General features: G+C 50.6%; 1 protein-coding gene across 1 annotated transcript in view; it reads left to right on the top strand.

The window, feature by feature from the left end:
* The window catches only part of ITK (IL2 inducible T cell kinase), a 56,628-nt gene that overhangs the window by 28,513 nt on the left and 11,872 nt on the right, over positions 1-16,243 (top strand). The window contains exons 3-11 of the mRNA XM_025179060.3: positions 198-279; positions 3,270-3,398; positions 4,117-4,157; positions 5,192-5,340; positions 7,034-7,099; positions 8,423-8,477; positions 10,565-10,644; positions 13,547-13,683; positions 15,754-15,828. Coding sequence (XP_025034845.2) covers positions 198-279; positions 3,270-3,398; positions 4,117-4,157; positions 5,192-5,340; positions 7,034-7,099; positions 8,423-8,477; positions 10,565-10,644; positions 13,547-13,683; positions 15,754-15,828 — 814 coding nt within the window. The remainder of the gene's footprint in view (positions 1-197; positions 280-3,269; positions 3,399-4,116; positions 4,158-5,191; positions 5,341-7,033; positions 7,100-8,422; positions 8,478-10,564; positions 10,645-13,546; positions 13,684-15,753; positions 15,829-16,243) is intronic.

The raw sequence follows: 16,243 nt of genomic DNA, 5'->3' as shown, positions 1-16,243 counted from the left end.
TTTCAATCACCAAAGCCAGGCGCTAGATTCCACCGGGGTTCAGAGCCATTTCTGAGCTCACATCGGCCGTCACATTTGCCGACACAGTTGCTGCACGACTGGTATATAACACATCGGTGCTTTAAAGTCCCCCGAGTGTCAAAAAACAGCAGGGGCTGTTTATAATCACTGGCTTGCTTCTCTGGCCTCTTCTGCAGGTTCTCCATGACAACTACCTGCTGTACGTGTTTGCACCTGACCGAGAGAGCCGACAAAGATGGGTGTTTACACTGAAAGAAGGTAACCGCAGCGCCGGGCACAATCGACTCTCCAAGGTCACCTGTTCCAGCTCCGCTTTCAGTAGCCATAGACTGGAAAAAAACGAGAGGTCACAGGAAGTCCGATGCCTTATGTTTGCCCACGGAGAAGGGCACGTGCTCGGATGTTTGCAAATCTCGGGGCATAGTCTCCAAGGCTACGTCTAGATTGCATCCCTTTTTTGTAAAAGGGATGCAAATTAGACATATCGCAATTGCTAATGAAGCGGGGGAGATTTAAATCCCCGCTTCATTAGCAATTGCGATACGTCTAATTTGCATCCCTTTTACGAAAAAGTGATGCAATCTAGACGTAGCCCCAGCCCTTGGACAAATTGGTCCATGGAGAGGTTTGTTTGGATCTCGCCGGCAACACTAGTGAATTAAGACATTGGCCTAACCTCGGTTCTTCTTATGCTGGGAGAGATTGAATTGGTAAATTTGCGGGGAGAGCATATAGAAAGGGAGTTTCTGGCACAGGAAGCAGGAATGTGGGGGAAAAGGAGGGGCTGCAGCACTACCAGGTTTTCCACCTGGCTTCCCTGCACCCATCCCAAGGGCCAGCTCCATCATCTTCCCCACCAGCTCCATGTCCTGGCCTCTGGGCAGCCCCTCTAGGGTCCTGCTGGCCTTGTGTTCCGGCCTCCAGACAGCCCTGCTTGGGTACCACCAGCCCTGGGCACCAGCACTGCTCAGGACTCTGCAGCCCACCATCCGTGGGGTCCAGACCATCAGCCCTGGAGGCTGCACTGCCATTCGGGATCCTGCCGCCGGCCCGGGGCACTGCAGCCATCTCCAGCTGTAGCTAGGTGGCCAACTCTCCTGGACCGGACAGACCGGACTCCATCTGCAGCAGTGGTATCCGGTTCGTCCAGTCAGGAGGGTTGGCCACCCTAGGTGTGAGTCCAGCCTGGGGCAGAAAGGAGCCCAAACCAGTTGGAGGGAAGGGGGGTGCAGCTTGGCACCCCCACCCTAAAAACAGTTCCAGCGCCACGGGCTTTTGGTGCGTGGAAAACCTTTCAACCCCAGCTCATAGACTCTGTTTGGATAACCCCCTTCCTAAAGCACAGTCGGCAGTGGGAGGTTTATTGTCGATACGTTTATTCCCCTCCCCTCTTGGACTGTGTGTGTTGGACCCTTTTGTTGATTATGCAGCGACGTGCAGCGAGCAATGCAAACAGAAAAGCCACTGCGCGGGGTCGGGGGGACAGGAAGTGCACCAGCCCTTCCCTTGGCCCTTTCCTGGGTTATAACCAAGAGAACCAACAGCCATGGGCAAGGTGGAGGCGGCCCTGTTCCAGGTTCCCAAAAGGGGCGGGGCCACAGGAAGAAGTGGCAGGGCCTGAGAAGGAAGGGGCGGGGCCTCAGGAAGAAGTGGCAGGGCCTGAGAAGGAAGAGGCGGGGCCTCAGGAAGAAGTGGCAGGGCCTGAGAAGGAAGAGGCAGGGCCTCAGGAAGAAGTGGCAAGGCCTGAGAAGGAAGGGGCGGGGCCTCAGGAAGAAGTGGCAGGGCCTGAGAAGGAAGAGGCAGGGCCTCAGGAAGAAGTGGCAAGGCCTGAGAAGGAAGGGGCGGGGCCTCAGGAAGAAGTGGCAGGGCCTGAGAAGGAAGAGGCGGGACCTCAGGAAGAAGTGGCAGGGCCTGAGAAGGAAGAGGCGGGACCTCAGGAAGAATTGGCAGGGTCTGAGAAGGAAGGGGCGGAGCCTCAGGAAGAAGTGGCAGGGCCTAAGGAGGAAGGGCGGGGCTTGAGGAGGAAGGGGTGGAGCTAAGGGCAGCTGGCCCTTAGTGTTGCCCAGGCTGCAGCACACCTGCCCCCCAGCCCTGCCTGGAGCACCCGCGCCTCCTCAGGCAACCCTAAAAACTGCCCGGAGCACACCTCGTGACACTCCGGCAGCAATAAAGGGCATGGGACTTTGGGCCCCCTTGGATCACCAGGCACCGAGGCAGTTGCCCACTTCCCCCCGCCCGTCAGGGGGCCTGTTGCCAAAGCGCGAGATCCTGTGCAGAGTGTGGAACGTTCCATGCGTTGGGGAGACGTTTGCATTGACTCTGCAACCAGACGCTTTGCAAGAGGCTGTTCTTGCTAGTGTTTTACTGAAGCATTTCACAAGTTTGTCTTCTCTGGGCAACTTTAACAGGCCCGGGGGACACAGCCCTGCCGAACGTATTGTTTTTTTAAGTAGCAAAAACGTGTTGGTGCTCAGAACACCCTCCTTTCGAAGGCAGGAGCTTTCCTTCTTCCCAAGGGTAGTCGGGCCGGTGCTGAAGCATTTGAAGGCTAAATATGAAATGGCAGCGTTGAGCCATCTCTAGATAATACTGTAACAGAGCCGGCAGTAGCACCTGACTGTGCCCTAGCCATGCGGTACAGCTGTGGTCGCTTGTAAGCGCCTTTGCTACATGCTATGTCAGGCTCTCGATCTTTTTTTTTTTTTTTTACTCAGGGCTTTTTCTGTGCCTTTGTTGTTAAGCAGTTAAAGAGCAACCCTTGGCAGAGGTCTAGTCTTTCACGGTGCAATTGCATAACTTCCGTGCATGTGAATTAGGGTTATTTGTATCCACGGATGGGAGAATGCATGTCTTACATGAGAAAGTAGAACATTTAAATCCACGTGCCTGACAATAGTCACAAGGAGGGTTGTCATCAGTGTGCATGCTAGGGATGTGAACGGGTAACCGGTTACCTGGTAAGCATCACCCGTTCACAGCTGGGCTGGAGCAGTTGCCCACCGGGGATCCCAGTTAAGTTGGTTAACCAGTTAAACATTAGGTTAACCTAACATTTAACCAGTTAACTGATTAATCAAGATTTTACATCCCTAGTTCATGCTCTTTGACCGAGGAACACAATTTTCCTTGAAATTTAAAGGATTTTCACTCTCTTCCACTGGGCTTTATCCGTGCTCATTTGAACGCCCCATGGCTCAGTTTGTTCTGTGCATCCCTGTAAAACCGAAACCTTCCCTGATCTCTTTCAGAAACCAGGAACAACAACAATTTGGTGCCAAAGTATCATCCAAATTTTTGGATCGATGGGAGATGGCGATGCTGTGGCCAAACCGAGAAGCTGGCAGCTGGCTGCATAGAATACGACCCCACCAAGAACGGTATGAGATTTGTGACAGGTGGTCTCCGTGTTCAATGTGTCTGTGCCCAGTAAGATTTATCTCACCTTGTCGAAAGCGCTGGAGAGTATTTCCAGAGAAGAGAAATGCTGTACCTTCCCTGGGAGGGGCCTTACCTTCATCTTCCTATCATCCTTTTTAAATGGTATTTTTCCTCCAAATTAAAACTAACCCAGTTGTGTCGCCATGGTGCTAGGTGTAAAACCAACTTCCTAACCACTTGTGATCAGTAAAGGATCCGGGACAATATTCTCATAGAAGGGAGCGTGCTTCTGTGTCGTGGCAAACTTCTGTTTCTATTTTGTTCCACCACCATTTGCCATGTGGTTTCAGGTGTGAAAGTTATTCTTCACTTCCTCTGCTGAGCTAGCTATTAGCGCTGCTAGGGGGAAACAAATATTGACTTCTACCAACAGCCGGTGTGGGGGTTGCTTTTGCTGGGCCCGGCCTGGCCAGAGCAGCCCATGGGGCGGGCCAGGCTGGAATAGTCCCCGTTAATCGGTTAAACATTCCGTTTAATTGTTTAACTTTTAAATTGGGATTTTCCATCCCTAGTAAGAGCCTGACCTCGTTATTCTTAAATTAATGTGGCCTTCTCTTTACCTTAGAGCCATTTCTACGTCTCTTATGCCTCTCCCTGGCATTCTTCTCTGGTTTTGCCTAGATCAGTTCCTAATTAATTTACTTCATTTCATTTTAGCTTCCAAGAAGCCTCTTCCTCCCACGCCTGAAGATAACTGGGTAAGTGCAGGAAGGGCAGAGATGCCACAGTGAGGCTTGTACCATTAGCTTGTGAGGGGGGGGAATGTCCCCTCTCAGGCTCACCCGTGTCATGCACTACTCCGTGCAAAGAGCTTAGCCAGCTTGTGACTTTCCCTGGATTCTGCACCTCTCCTGTCTCCTCCGCCGGCATCCGGGCAGCAGCTCATGAGGCGTTTAGGTTGCTCCTTAGGATGCAGTTCTGTTTGGACAAAGGTGCAGCAGCTTTGCAATGTTGCACTGTATTGTGAGCGCAGCAGGACTGCTGCTGTGCTCGGCCCCCATCACACCAAAACACTTCACGTTTATGCCGAGTCAAGCGCTGGCCAGCCCAGTCATGCTGACAACCCGTCCTCAGCCGTGTCCTTCCCTGGGCAGCGTGTTCAGAATTCCCAGCCCTTGTGAAAAAGGGCTGGGAATGTCCCAGCATTCCCAGAATTGCCCCAAACTGACCCAGTTGTGTAAACAGCCCTGCATGGAGAATAGGGGACCCACCGCAGAGGGTACATTTCACTGATAGAGCCCTGCAAATCCATGGATATCCACTTTAAAGCCACGGGTACCTGCATCTGTGGATGTGGGTCTTGGTGGCTCAATTCTAGGGATATGGCTGCAGATACATTTTTGAACATAAGAACGGCCAGACTGGGTCAGCCCAAAGGTCCATCTAGCCCAGTGTCCCGTCTGCCCACTGTGGCCAATGCCAGGTGCCCGAGAGGGAATGAACAGAACAGGGAATCATCAAGTGATCCCTCCCCTGTCATCCATTGCCAGCCTCTGACAAACAGAGGAGAGGGACACCCTTCCTATCCATCCTGGCTAATAGCCACTGATGGGCCTATCCTCCATGAATTTTGAACCCTGTTAAAATCCTGGTCTTCACAACATCCTCTGGCAAGGAGTTCCGCAGGTTGACTGTGTGGGGACTACTTTACTCAGAGGTTAACGGCTACTTGCCCTTTGTTTTCATGGCTATAAATGTATAGCCTGTTTATTGATTTTCTTTTGTGCGGCAGTTGTTGCTGGACCCCCAGGATGTGTTAGTAATGGCTATATATGACTATCGGGCCCAGAATCCCCAGGAGCTGACCTTGCAGCGTGGTGAGGAGTACTATGCTATCGACAAGTCTGAAGATCACTGGTGGTTGGTTCAGGATAAGAATGGGTAGGTACCTTTGTCCTCACAGCCTCTAAGTCATCTGTAAATTTGCTGTGTGTGGCTAATATTAAACGCAGTGCCCAGCGCCAGCAGCCTATGTTTCTAGTGGCGGTTCACATCTGCATATGACTTGGTGCACATAAAATTTATTCTGCACATAAATGGAAAAAATAGAGGGAGCACTCTCTGTAACCCATCTGAAAATGAGCCATCCCATTGAAACAACACACAGCTCCAAGCACAAAACAACTTGTAGCTGCATGGCCCTGGATGACACACTGGGAAGGTGTGTTGTACCTACAGCTGGGTGGAAAATGGTTTTCCTGTCTCGTGAGAATTGGTGAGGTTTTAAAACTTTTTCTGGTTCCAAATCAGCAGGAAAAGTCAAAAGCTCAAAAATGTTTATAAACAACAACCACAAAGATAAGACGAGTTGCATAGTTTTGTGCCGATGGCGCCAAAACATTTCCCTATTTTTTTCATTCAATTCAATGACATTTGCAACTCAGAGTTGCTCCAACCCAACGCCAGAACTTGTTTTCTTTATCAAAATTCTTTTGACAGTTTCGAAACTCCTGACAAATAGTTTTAAAAATGGGGAAAAAACGACCCTTTCCTATAAATGGTTTCTGTTTCAACGAGTTGGTATTTCCCAGCGAACCAATGTTTTGCTGAAAGATTTCTCAAACAACTCTAAGCTCTTGTCTACACTAGGGAGTTATTTCAAAATAGTAAGCGGAGCATCCACACTACCAAGCCTGTTACAGGCAGTCCCCGGGTTACGTACAAGATAGGGACTGTAGGTTTGTTCTTAAGTTGAATTTGTATGTAAGTCGGAACTGGTACATATTGTAGGGGAAACTCTAGCCAAACATTTCTCCAGAGCTCAGTTTTATTCTCCCACACCTCACTTCCCTCAGTCCTTTATTCTCAAGCTGAGGTGTCTGCTGAGAAAAGCCGCTCCGCGTCTCCCTGGTCTGTTAGGGGGGGCGCTAGCTTCGCGTCTCCCTGGTCTGCTGGGGGGAAGCAGCTAGTTCGGGGTTGCCTCACCCCATTTGTAAGTAGGGATCCGATGTAAGTCGGATCTATGTAACCCGGGGACTGCCTGTATTTCGAAAAAACAGGCTGGGTATTTCAAAATCTGTATTCCTGCTTTTCTCAGAGAATACCACTTATTTCAAAATCGTTATTTTGAAATAATGGTAGTGTGGATGCTCCGGAGCTGCCAGATAACTATTCCGCGGAGTAATTTGAACTTATTACTTCCCAGTGCTTCCTGGGGCTGTAAGTCTGAGGTAGCACATCCACATTAACAGAGCCTGCCCCAGACTAATTGCGAGGCTTCCCTGAGTTTGAACCCGCTAGTTCAATTTTGTTATTTCGGGAGTTATTCTTTCGAATTTAGTTATTCCAAAATCATTTCTGAGTATAGACATGCCTCCACTGTGCCCTAAGTACATCTCTTTCACTCACAGACCCTCCAGAACACTCCTTTGTGGCTGGGATCGAGGAAATAGGCTTCGTTAGCTCCCCAGACATTAAATTCATTGTCTCTGGCGTCCATGAAAAACAAACAAACAAACAAACAAAACCACAAGCTTTTCCACAGAGCATGGAGCGAGGCCTCCTACAGGCTACAGTTTGCACAGATGACACTACATCTACTTTCTGATGACAATCTCTCGTCTCCTTTTAACAGTCACGAAGGATACGTACCAAGCAGTTACGTGGTGCAAAAATCACCAGACAACCTCCAAATGAACGAGTAAGTAGCTCGAACTTGTTTCTTGTGCCTTGAAAGCTCCCGTGGCGTTGATGCCGACCTCCTTTGTAAGGTGATTAAAGAGCTAGTGATGAGAAGCAGGACCGTACGCAGGAAGTTCGGGGGGAGGGTGCTTTTTTTGTAAATGTGGACTGCTAGGGTGCAAACGCACCCCCCTTCCCTCAATATTTCCCTTAGTAAGTATGCTCCGGCTAGCCTGGGGAAGGCTCGGACTGATTTCCCCCGCTCCCCCACCCAGAAGCGAGGCCCAGCTCTGCCCCCGGCCTTGCTCCTGAGGGAAGTGGGGGGGGGGGGGGATCAGCCGCAGCCTTCTGCCGGCCAGCTAGAGCTTGGGGCAGGGAGGGTCGGGCAGCGCACCTCTCCTGCCTTCCCCTGTTGGCCGGAGCACGCTTACTTGGGGGACCATAGTGGGGGGTGTATTTTCACCCTTCGCACCCCCCCCCCCATGTATGGGCCTGAGAAGTACTATACAAGAATGAGACATTGTTAATACTACAACTGCTACTCAGTCAGGGTGCGTCAACACACCACCCTAAACTCGAAATAAGATACGCAGTTTGCGCTACCCCAATTGCGTATCTTATTTCGAATCGATTTCGAAATAGTTTATTTTGAAATTTGGCGCATCTACACAGTGCCAGATTTCAAAATAACATGCTATTTTGAGACATCCCTTAACCCTCATGGAACAAGGGTTACTGGGATGCCGAAATAGCGCGCCCGTTATTTTGAAAACTATTTCGAAATGACAGGCGGTTTGTTAGGATGCGGGGTAGCTATTTTGGGATCCCTCCAGAATCCCAAAATAGCCATGCAGTGTAGCTGTACCCTCAGTGAGCCTGATTTTCCACTATTCTGCACATTTCATAGTCACTACAATCCTTGTTTTGGTAATGACTGACATTACCACACGAAACAGAGGTATATGACCATACTAGTTAGAAGACAGCAGACTCAGGGCCTGTGAATTCACACAAAAATAAGAAACTGCAGCATTTTCTCCTTACTCTGCATTCTTGACCAGTCTCAGTTGATACCCCTGATGTGGGCGATAGCTCCTGTTCACCTCAGTAACACGTCGCTATTACTAATAAAACTAGGGCTGCTTTAAAATGGGAATTCTCATCCATAGTCAAATGCTGCACAAAACCAAATATTTTTGTTTTGCGGGAAAGTTTTCCCTCCATTTTCAGATTTTCATTACTGAAATTATTTGAGGCGAAAGAAAGTTGGGGGCAGCGAGGAAAAAAATCCCACAGTGGTCACCGCTTGGAATTGCTGACTGGGTCTTTTTGATGCTTTCAGGTGGTACAATAAGAGTATCAGCCGCAGCAAAGCAGAAACTCTCCTCAGAGATGAGGTAAGCGGGGTTGCTTTTGGAATGAATGTGGCTGCTTTTGACTCTGGTTTGCATTCTGTACCTGAGGGAGGAAGTGAGGTGACTCCCAGGGGTTAAGGAGTCATGTCTGGTCTCCAGAGGTCTAGATTCCTCGTCTCCAATGTCGATGAGTTTGTTGGTCTGGAGTTAGTCCCTAAAAAACATTTGCCTCTCCACAGCGGAGCTTGATGGACAGTTTCTGCTCTACATTGGGCTCTGGACTGGAATTGCAAGGCACAGTCTACAGATCAGGAGTGAGATGTAATGGCAAAGCTTGGCAGGAGAAATTTAGACAGTCCGTTCTACAACCCACTGATGCAGATCCCCAGTGAGGCGACATGCAGCTGCCTGCCAAAGTCGGCTGGCAACCTAAAGCTAGTGTCAGTAAAGACTTTAGGCTCCTCATTCACATGAGACGTTTGCCCACTTTTCTGTGTGTTAAACACCTTTTTGTTATTCCAAGTTTCCTACAGTTGGTGGGAAGGGTTGTGGCTTAGCTACACCACCAGGATGCCACATAGCCCATGCAGAAAGAGTTAATGTGATATCCCCTCTGGAAAAGGTCCACAGACATATCCAGGATATCACCACAAAGGCATCACAAAGGTCACGACTTCACTCCGGGGAAGATTGATGCTGCCACAATCAATCTTCCGGAGTTCCATTTAGCGGGTCTAGTAAAGACCTGCTAAGCTAAACTCAGAGGGCACCTTCATCGGTAGCTGGTACTCCTGTTTCTGTAAGGAGTAAGGGAAGCTGACAGGAGCGTTTGCTCCCATCGGCCTCCTGCTGTGGGGCCGGTGGGGAAACTCGAATCAAGGTACATCGTCTCCAGCTACGAAATTAACCCAGCTGGAGTTGCGTGTCTTGATTCAACCTTCCCCTTCAGTGTAGACCTGGCCAAAAAGAATGTCCCCCATGGAACTGGTGTGGTGCCATCTGAATACCTTTTCATTACTATATGCAATGTCGGAGCTGTTTTGGTCGCAGGTTATTAGAGAGACAAGGCAGGAGAGATAATATCTCCTATGAGACCATCTTCGGCAGCATGCATCTCTTACGCCAACAGAAATTGGTCCCCCCCCCAAAAAAAAGACATTACCTCACCTGGCTTGTCTCTGACATTGAAATAAAGACAAATGAGGAAAAGAGCTTCTGGTTTGCCTGGAATATAAAACAGCTGAATTCTAAGTTCTTCTTATATTTCTCACCCAGCTTGTGGGGATAAGGAAAGACCCAAATATGTGTCCATATATCAAAACCTTTCCTGCTTCTGTGAAGTGCTTGTAAGAACACTTTCCCTTTCCAAACAGACACTACATGCTAACAAGGGCTAGTTGAAAATTTTCATTCATATCTGTTTGCAAAAGGAAAACGGGGAGATCCACAAACAAGCTTTTCTGTAAACAGTTCCTGCTTTCCACAGAAACGTTTCCTGTTTCATCACAACGCACGAGGCCCCAAAACTGAAAGGCTTTGGCTGAATGCCAGAAATTTTCAGTTTCTGATCATTCACCAAAGTAAATGTCAATGAAAAGAGGGGAAAAAATAGTTGGTCAGAAGTCTCTGCACGACACCCAACCCCATTTTCCGACTGGTTCTAATCCTGCTCTGAAGCGTGGAAATAAAAACCGGTGTGTGCTGGGGTTTTGTTTTTAAGATTTCCTATAAACTCCTACAGGACGTCTCCACAGGTGGCTCAGGGAGTTGATTTCTCCTGTCTCTCACGCCAGTGTGGCTGCACTGTGGGTTGTATCTGAGAAGTGTTTATCTTGAGTGACTGTTAGCTGCCTTTTGAACCAGTGGCTTTGCTTGTGGGCGACTTTTGGCCAGCACTCCCCATCATGAATGACGGGAGGGAGGGGCAAGAAGTGTTCAGAGCAACTCAGGCCAAAGTCATGCTCCAAACCTCAGGGCCTTGTGGATCAAAGGGGGAATTATTATCAGTCACTTATATCGCAGTAGCACCTGGAGGCCCTGCCATGCGTGGAGTAAAGTGACCTCTAAGAAACCTGTTTCTCCCCACACGGTGTATCTAACCCCCCTTCTTCCTTCTGCTCCTGGCTCAGGGTAAGGAAGGTGCCTTCATGGTGAGAGATTCGAGGCAGCCCGGCATGTACACAGTCTCCGTTTTCACCAAAGCATTGAGGTACAGCTGAGCTTGGCGGATTTCTACATCAATGCAATGGCTTCAGCAAGCCACTGAGGTGGGGGGGGGGTCTCTGCCTTGATGGTCATGCCCAGTGTTTTGTGATCTCTGCTGCCCTGCAAGCATGTGCCCCTCCCCATAAGCAGTTCTGGGAAGTGTCTGAGAGCTGAGTGAGCTCCTCCATTTGGGGAAACAAAAAGCAGATTATTAGAAAGCTCCTGTTCTGTCTGGCTAGGAACAAAGCAGCAGGCTGGCTGCAGGGTGAGGGCTGGAGAGACTGCTGTGCTGCTTTGTCATTCCCCAGCATGGAGAGCTCACAGAGCTACTCATGATGCGGCTCCCAGCAGTTGAGGAGGCTGTGGGAGAACTTGGAGAGAATCCCAAGAAGCAAAGGGATCAGCTCAGCCTTCCTACAGCACTGCACGGTGGGATGCTCACCCACAATGCACTGCTCTATCCATCCACAGGGTGCTAGCCCATGTGGCCATGAAATGTCGACAACGGGAGGCAGAAAAACTGGTTTTCACTTTTGGTGACTTTTGCACGTCGACAGCGCTTTGGCGCCAAACCTTCCCAGGGTAGACGGAGCCTGCGTGGTTACAGGATCAAGCCCTAAAAGGGGATTCCGCGGAAAATACACAACATGCAACAAGCTGAAATGGTCTTAGTAATGAGGAATAAAGCAGACGTAGAGATTTGTGCTCACAGCCGGCTCTCTGAGAGCCCGGGGGGGGGGGGGGTGTTCTGTAGAGCACAGTATTCCTCCAGCTTTCTTAGGCTGGCTTCCACATTCCCAGAGAGTTTCAGCTCTGGCAGGGCTTTTAGCTGCTGTTTCCCCCCACGCAGGGTATCTTCGTAGCTCCTCTGCTCCTGAAACCACGTGGTGCCAGGCACACTCAGTGCTTATGGTGCTCGCACCTTCTCCTGTGTCCAGTTGCAACTGGCCGTGCAGAAGAAACGAGCTTTGCAGGACCCTGCCCAGGATCTCCGGCTGGGAAGCTCAGCCTGTAAAGCGGCGCTGCAGAGAAAGGGGATTTTTCACCAGCTGGGCTAGTTTTTGAAGCCCCTGTAACAAAACACCTTGAACTGGTGACAGGCGACTTTTTGGGCTGCAAACTGTCCCCTGTGCTGAAACATGGGTGATTTTATTCGGGCTTGTAGCCTGGTCTAGGTGGCAGTGGTGGGAAGGCAGCAAAACACCGGGACATCGGAGGGCGGCTCCAGCAGCAGCTCCTGGGCTCCCCTCTGCCACTTGCTCTGCCGGGCCCCGCTCTCTCAGGCGCTGGGAGGCAGTGTTCCCTGTCAGCCGAGCGCTTGGGTGGCTGCCCGGGAGAGATTCAGGTGCTGCCCAGCTAATTGCCACAGCACCCACAGCTGGTAGCATGCGTTTCTATTGGTGGTGCACATTTGCACATGCCTCGGTGCACAAAACAACATTTATTCTGCGCATGGATGGAAAAAATGAGAGGGAAAGTCCCCCGGCCTCATGCCATCCTGTTCCCAAGGGCTGATGCTCCCCTGTGGCCATGTGGACACGATGGTGCTGTGCTGAAAGTGTCCCATATAGACCCTGCTGGGTGCTGCGGAGGCTGTTTGGGGCGGCTTGCCTCACACAATGGGCTAAAATGCCAGCGTTGACGGTGGCAGCGCTGCCTTGAAGGCAGTCCCCGAGGCACCACAGAACCCGTTGTCGGCAGAAGGGAGGCCCTCAGGGAAGGGCGTGAGGAAGTGAGCGGGTGGCTTGGTTTATTTGACATGACGGTAGCGCATCTCTCTTCCAATATACTGGTGTCCCCCCTCACTGGGAGGTTAAAAATGAACCCACTCCTTCAGCGGCGGGAGGGTCTTCCCTTTGCGTGCAGGGGAGCAGGAGTTAGACCAGGGGCTTTCACACTCGGGGTCGTGACCCAGGGCTGTCGGGCGCTGGGGCTCGTTGCTGCAGGGGGGTCAGGTGAGCAGCGGGGGGAGCGTTAAGGCAGTTCCCTGCCTGGCCTGGCCCTGCAGACTGTGCTACGCTCTGGAAGCCACTGGCAGCAGGCCCGGCTCCTAGGTGTGTGGGGCGGGGGGGGGGGGGGGAGGAGCGCACAGGGCTCCATGCACTGCCCCCACCCCAAGCACTAGCCCCACACTCCCATTGGCTGGGAACCTGTTGCCGGCTGCTTCTGGGGGCAGCCTGGTCTGCGGTGCCAGGACAGGCAGGAAGCTGCCTTCGCCCCCTCGCTGCACCGCTGACCGGAAGCTGCTCAAGGTAACCCCCTCCTGCCCCAGCTCTGCTCACCCCCAATGCTGGAGCCCCCTCTCACTCCCCAAAGCCCTTCCTCAGCCCCACTCCGGAGCCCACAGGCTGGTCCAACTCTGATGGGTCATGGACCTCAAGAATTTTCTTCAACTGGGTCATGAGAAAAAAAAAAAAGTTTGAGACCCCCCTAGTCAGACCCAGAGGTGGAGTTTGGCCACGCCCTGTGTCCGCTCCAGGTCTCATCTCTGCATTGCACCCTGAACGGGCACCCTCGTCTTCCCGCCGCCAGCGGGTAGGGTAACAACTCGCACCATTTCCCATTCCCGTGCATTGACACCCCCCCGGCTCGCTTGGTGGCAAACATGCTTTTCCAAAGGGTGGGGGTCTGCTATTGAGATGTGTAAGCCTGACTCCGGGGAGAAGGGCAGAAAGACGGTTTAAGCAGCTCGTTGTCCAGCTGTGTAGCTGCAAAGCTCGGGTGATACCTATTACTCCATGGACTCTTTTCCCGCCCAGGGCCTGCCAAATGTAACTCATTTGGGGGCAGCAGAATGGGGAAAATCTTGGCAATTTGCGGGTGTTCTTTCCTCTTCCCTTCGTCTCTCCTCCTCCCGGGTTCTTGCTGTTGACTGTTATTCTTACCAAATACGGTTTCTTTTGCAGCAATGACAACAGCCCCGTCATCAAGCATTATCACATCAAAGAGACTAATGACAACCCCAAGCGGTATTACTTGGCAGAGAAGCACGTGTTCGACTCCATCCCGGAACTCGTCAACTACCACCAGCACAACGCAGGAGGTGAGTGTTTCTCACCCACTCGGGTGACTGGGGTTGGAAGGACAAAGGCTCTCAGGATTTCTGCTTTTCCAATTAAATGCTCCATGGAAACCCTTTCTGTCTCCCCTCTGGCAGCTATTTAGCCAGAGGTCAAAAATCTCATGGCACTTTGTGATGACAGTAAAGGGTTCGTCTCAACATAGTTTCTAAGGACATGTCTTCACTCCGTGGAAGAGCGACCCAATTGTTCTTCCGGAGTTCGATTTAGTGGGTCTAGCTAAGACTCACTAAATCAAACTCATAGGGCACCCCCGCCGGTGTCCGATACTCCCTTGCCTGGAGTAAGGGAAACCAACGGAAACATTTGCTCCATCAGCCTCCCGCTGTGGGGATGGTGCCAAGCTCAGCTTAAGGTAAGCAAGCATACCTTAAGCCGAGTTGCTGGGTCTAGTGTAGATCCGGCCTACCATTACCTCTCCACTGCAGCAGGTTCTAACGTCTAAGGCTGTGTGAGATCTACAGTAGATTTCACCGTAGCTGCACTGCATACAGTACACAGCATCCTTCCTTTAACATTATAAAAGCTCACAGAGATGCCTTGGGTATGAAAGATGGCCTCTAAATATCAAGTCTCAGAGGGGTAGCCATGTTAGTCTATAACTTTAATCCTAGCTCACCTGATGAGTGGGTTTTACCCATGGAAGCTCATGATATAATATACTGCTTAGTCGCTAAGGTGCCACAGGACTGCTCCTTGTTTCTCAACATATCGCATGATGTTGCAGCAGAAATCAAAACATCAGGTAATGGACACTTCTAGTTTACATAGCTCCTGGTTCATGACTGAGCAAAAATGAAGGCTCTGGCTGATGTAGATCAGAAACTACTTCCTTCAAATAGACAGGAAGTCACAGCCCTTGACCTGAACAGAGATTCGGATGCCACCAAGCGAGATTTAGCGGTTACTGCAATGCATCAACAACAGCTGATGCCCTTACCTCAGGACTTCTCGATTCGTGCTTCTCTGAGAATAAAGTTAGCTCTAGAGAACACTGGGGTTAGGCCTCAGTTGGAGGACTGTGTCCAGTTCTAGGTGCCAGATTTTAGGAAGGATGTGGAGAAATTGGAGAAGATCCAGAAAAGAGCAACACAAATGATGAAAGGTCTAAAGAACATGAGCTATGAGGGAAGACTGAAGGAATTGGGTGTGTTTCGTTTGGAAAAGAGAAGACTGAGAGGGGACATGAGAGCAGCTTTCAAGTATCTAAAAGGGTGTCACAAGGAGAAGGGAGAAAAATTGTTCCCTTGGCCTCTGAGGATAGGACAAGAACCAAGGGGCTTAAATTGCAGCAAGGGAGGTTTAGGTTGGACAGCAGGAAAAACTTCCTGCCTGTCCGGGTGGTTAGGCACTGGACTAAATTGCCTAGGGGGGGTTGTGGAATCTCCATCACTGGAGATATTTAAGAGCCAGTAGACAGACACCTGTCAGGAATGATCTAGATGGTGCTTGGTCCTGCCGTGAGGGCAGGGGACTGGACTTGATGACCTCTCAAGGTCCCTTCCAGTTCTAGGGTTCTATGAATCTAGGGTTCGATAAAAGACCAGGTTGGGTCACTAGTTGGGCCACTCAATCTGCTTTTTCTAGAGCTACTTATTCTGGGCACCTCATTTCTTATCAACATTTTACCAAATCCCTTGCGGACTAGCGAGCACCTGGAGCACCTTTCATGGTTGTCATTGCAGAGTTTCTCTGACTGTTGAGAATGCTGAACAACTGCCTTTTCAGTGACGTTAATGAGGGCAACTATGCAAAACTCCTCTGTATTCTTCTCTAGAAAAGCCCGATCATCCACCCTGGCCAAGGTCACAATGACAAGTGTCCTCAGGGCCTTTCTGTCCAGTACAAAACACTGAAACACCTACCTCTGACCTCCCAAAGGAAGCTTTTGCACAGGCTGGTCCACACGCCACTCATTGCTTTACCACGTCCCATTGATCAGGCATTGCTATGGCGATAGGTCACCTTTGCCCTTTTTTCATCGCGTTGATCAGGTACCATAACCGGGACCCATCTTTTCCTCCACAATCCAGGGCTCGTCACTCGTCTGCGGTATGCGGTTTGTTCCTGGAGAGAAAAGGCCCCTATCACAGCAGGACTGAGCTACGGTAAGGAGTTATTCTGACATTGTCTTAAGAGGGCATGTTCATCCCCCGGAGAGCAGGTTGGCTTTGTGGGTCTGAATCTCTTTATGGACACATCCCAGCAGTACCTGGCCATTTCCAAGTCTTTACGCTCAGACATTTGCCAGAGAGATGACCAGATGCTGAAAACCGCCAGGGAGCTTGTAGGCCCCGCACCGTGAACACGGTTGAGGAAAGGAACCTCCCGGGAGGAACAGAACAGCTTCCAGTCCTGTTTAAGTCCATGTTAAATACCGACATGAATGCTGAAGCAAGACCCTTCATCTTCCCAAGTCGTGTGTGAATCTGCCATAGCTGAGAGTTGAGGGCCATGTGACAGGTCTACTGTTGTAAAGTGTTTCCTCCAGTAATACTGTGATAGTCATCGTTGTCATTCCTA

This window comes from Pelodiscus sinensis, chromosome 16, assembly GCF_052426305.1.
Source record: "Pelodiscus sinensis isolate ZL-2025 chromosome 16, ASM5242630v1, whole genome shotgun sequence".
Classification (NCBI taxonomy): Eukaryota; Metazoa; Chordata; order Testudines; family Trionychidae; genus Pelodiscus; species Pelodiscus sinensis.
Note: the sequence above shows the minus strand (reverse complement) of the source record. Positions and strands in the feature narration are given on the sequence as shown.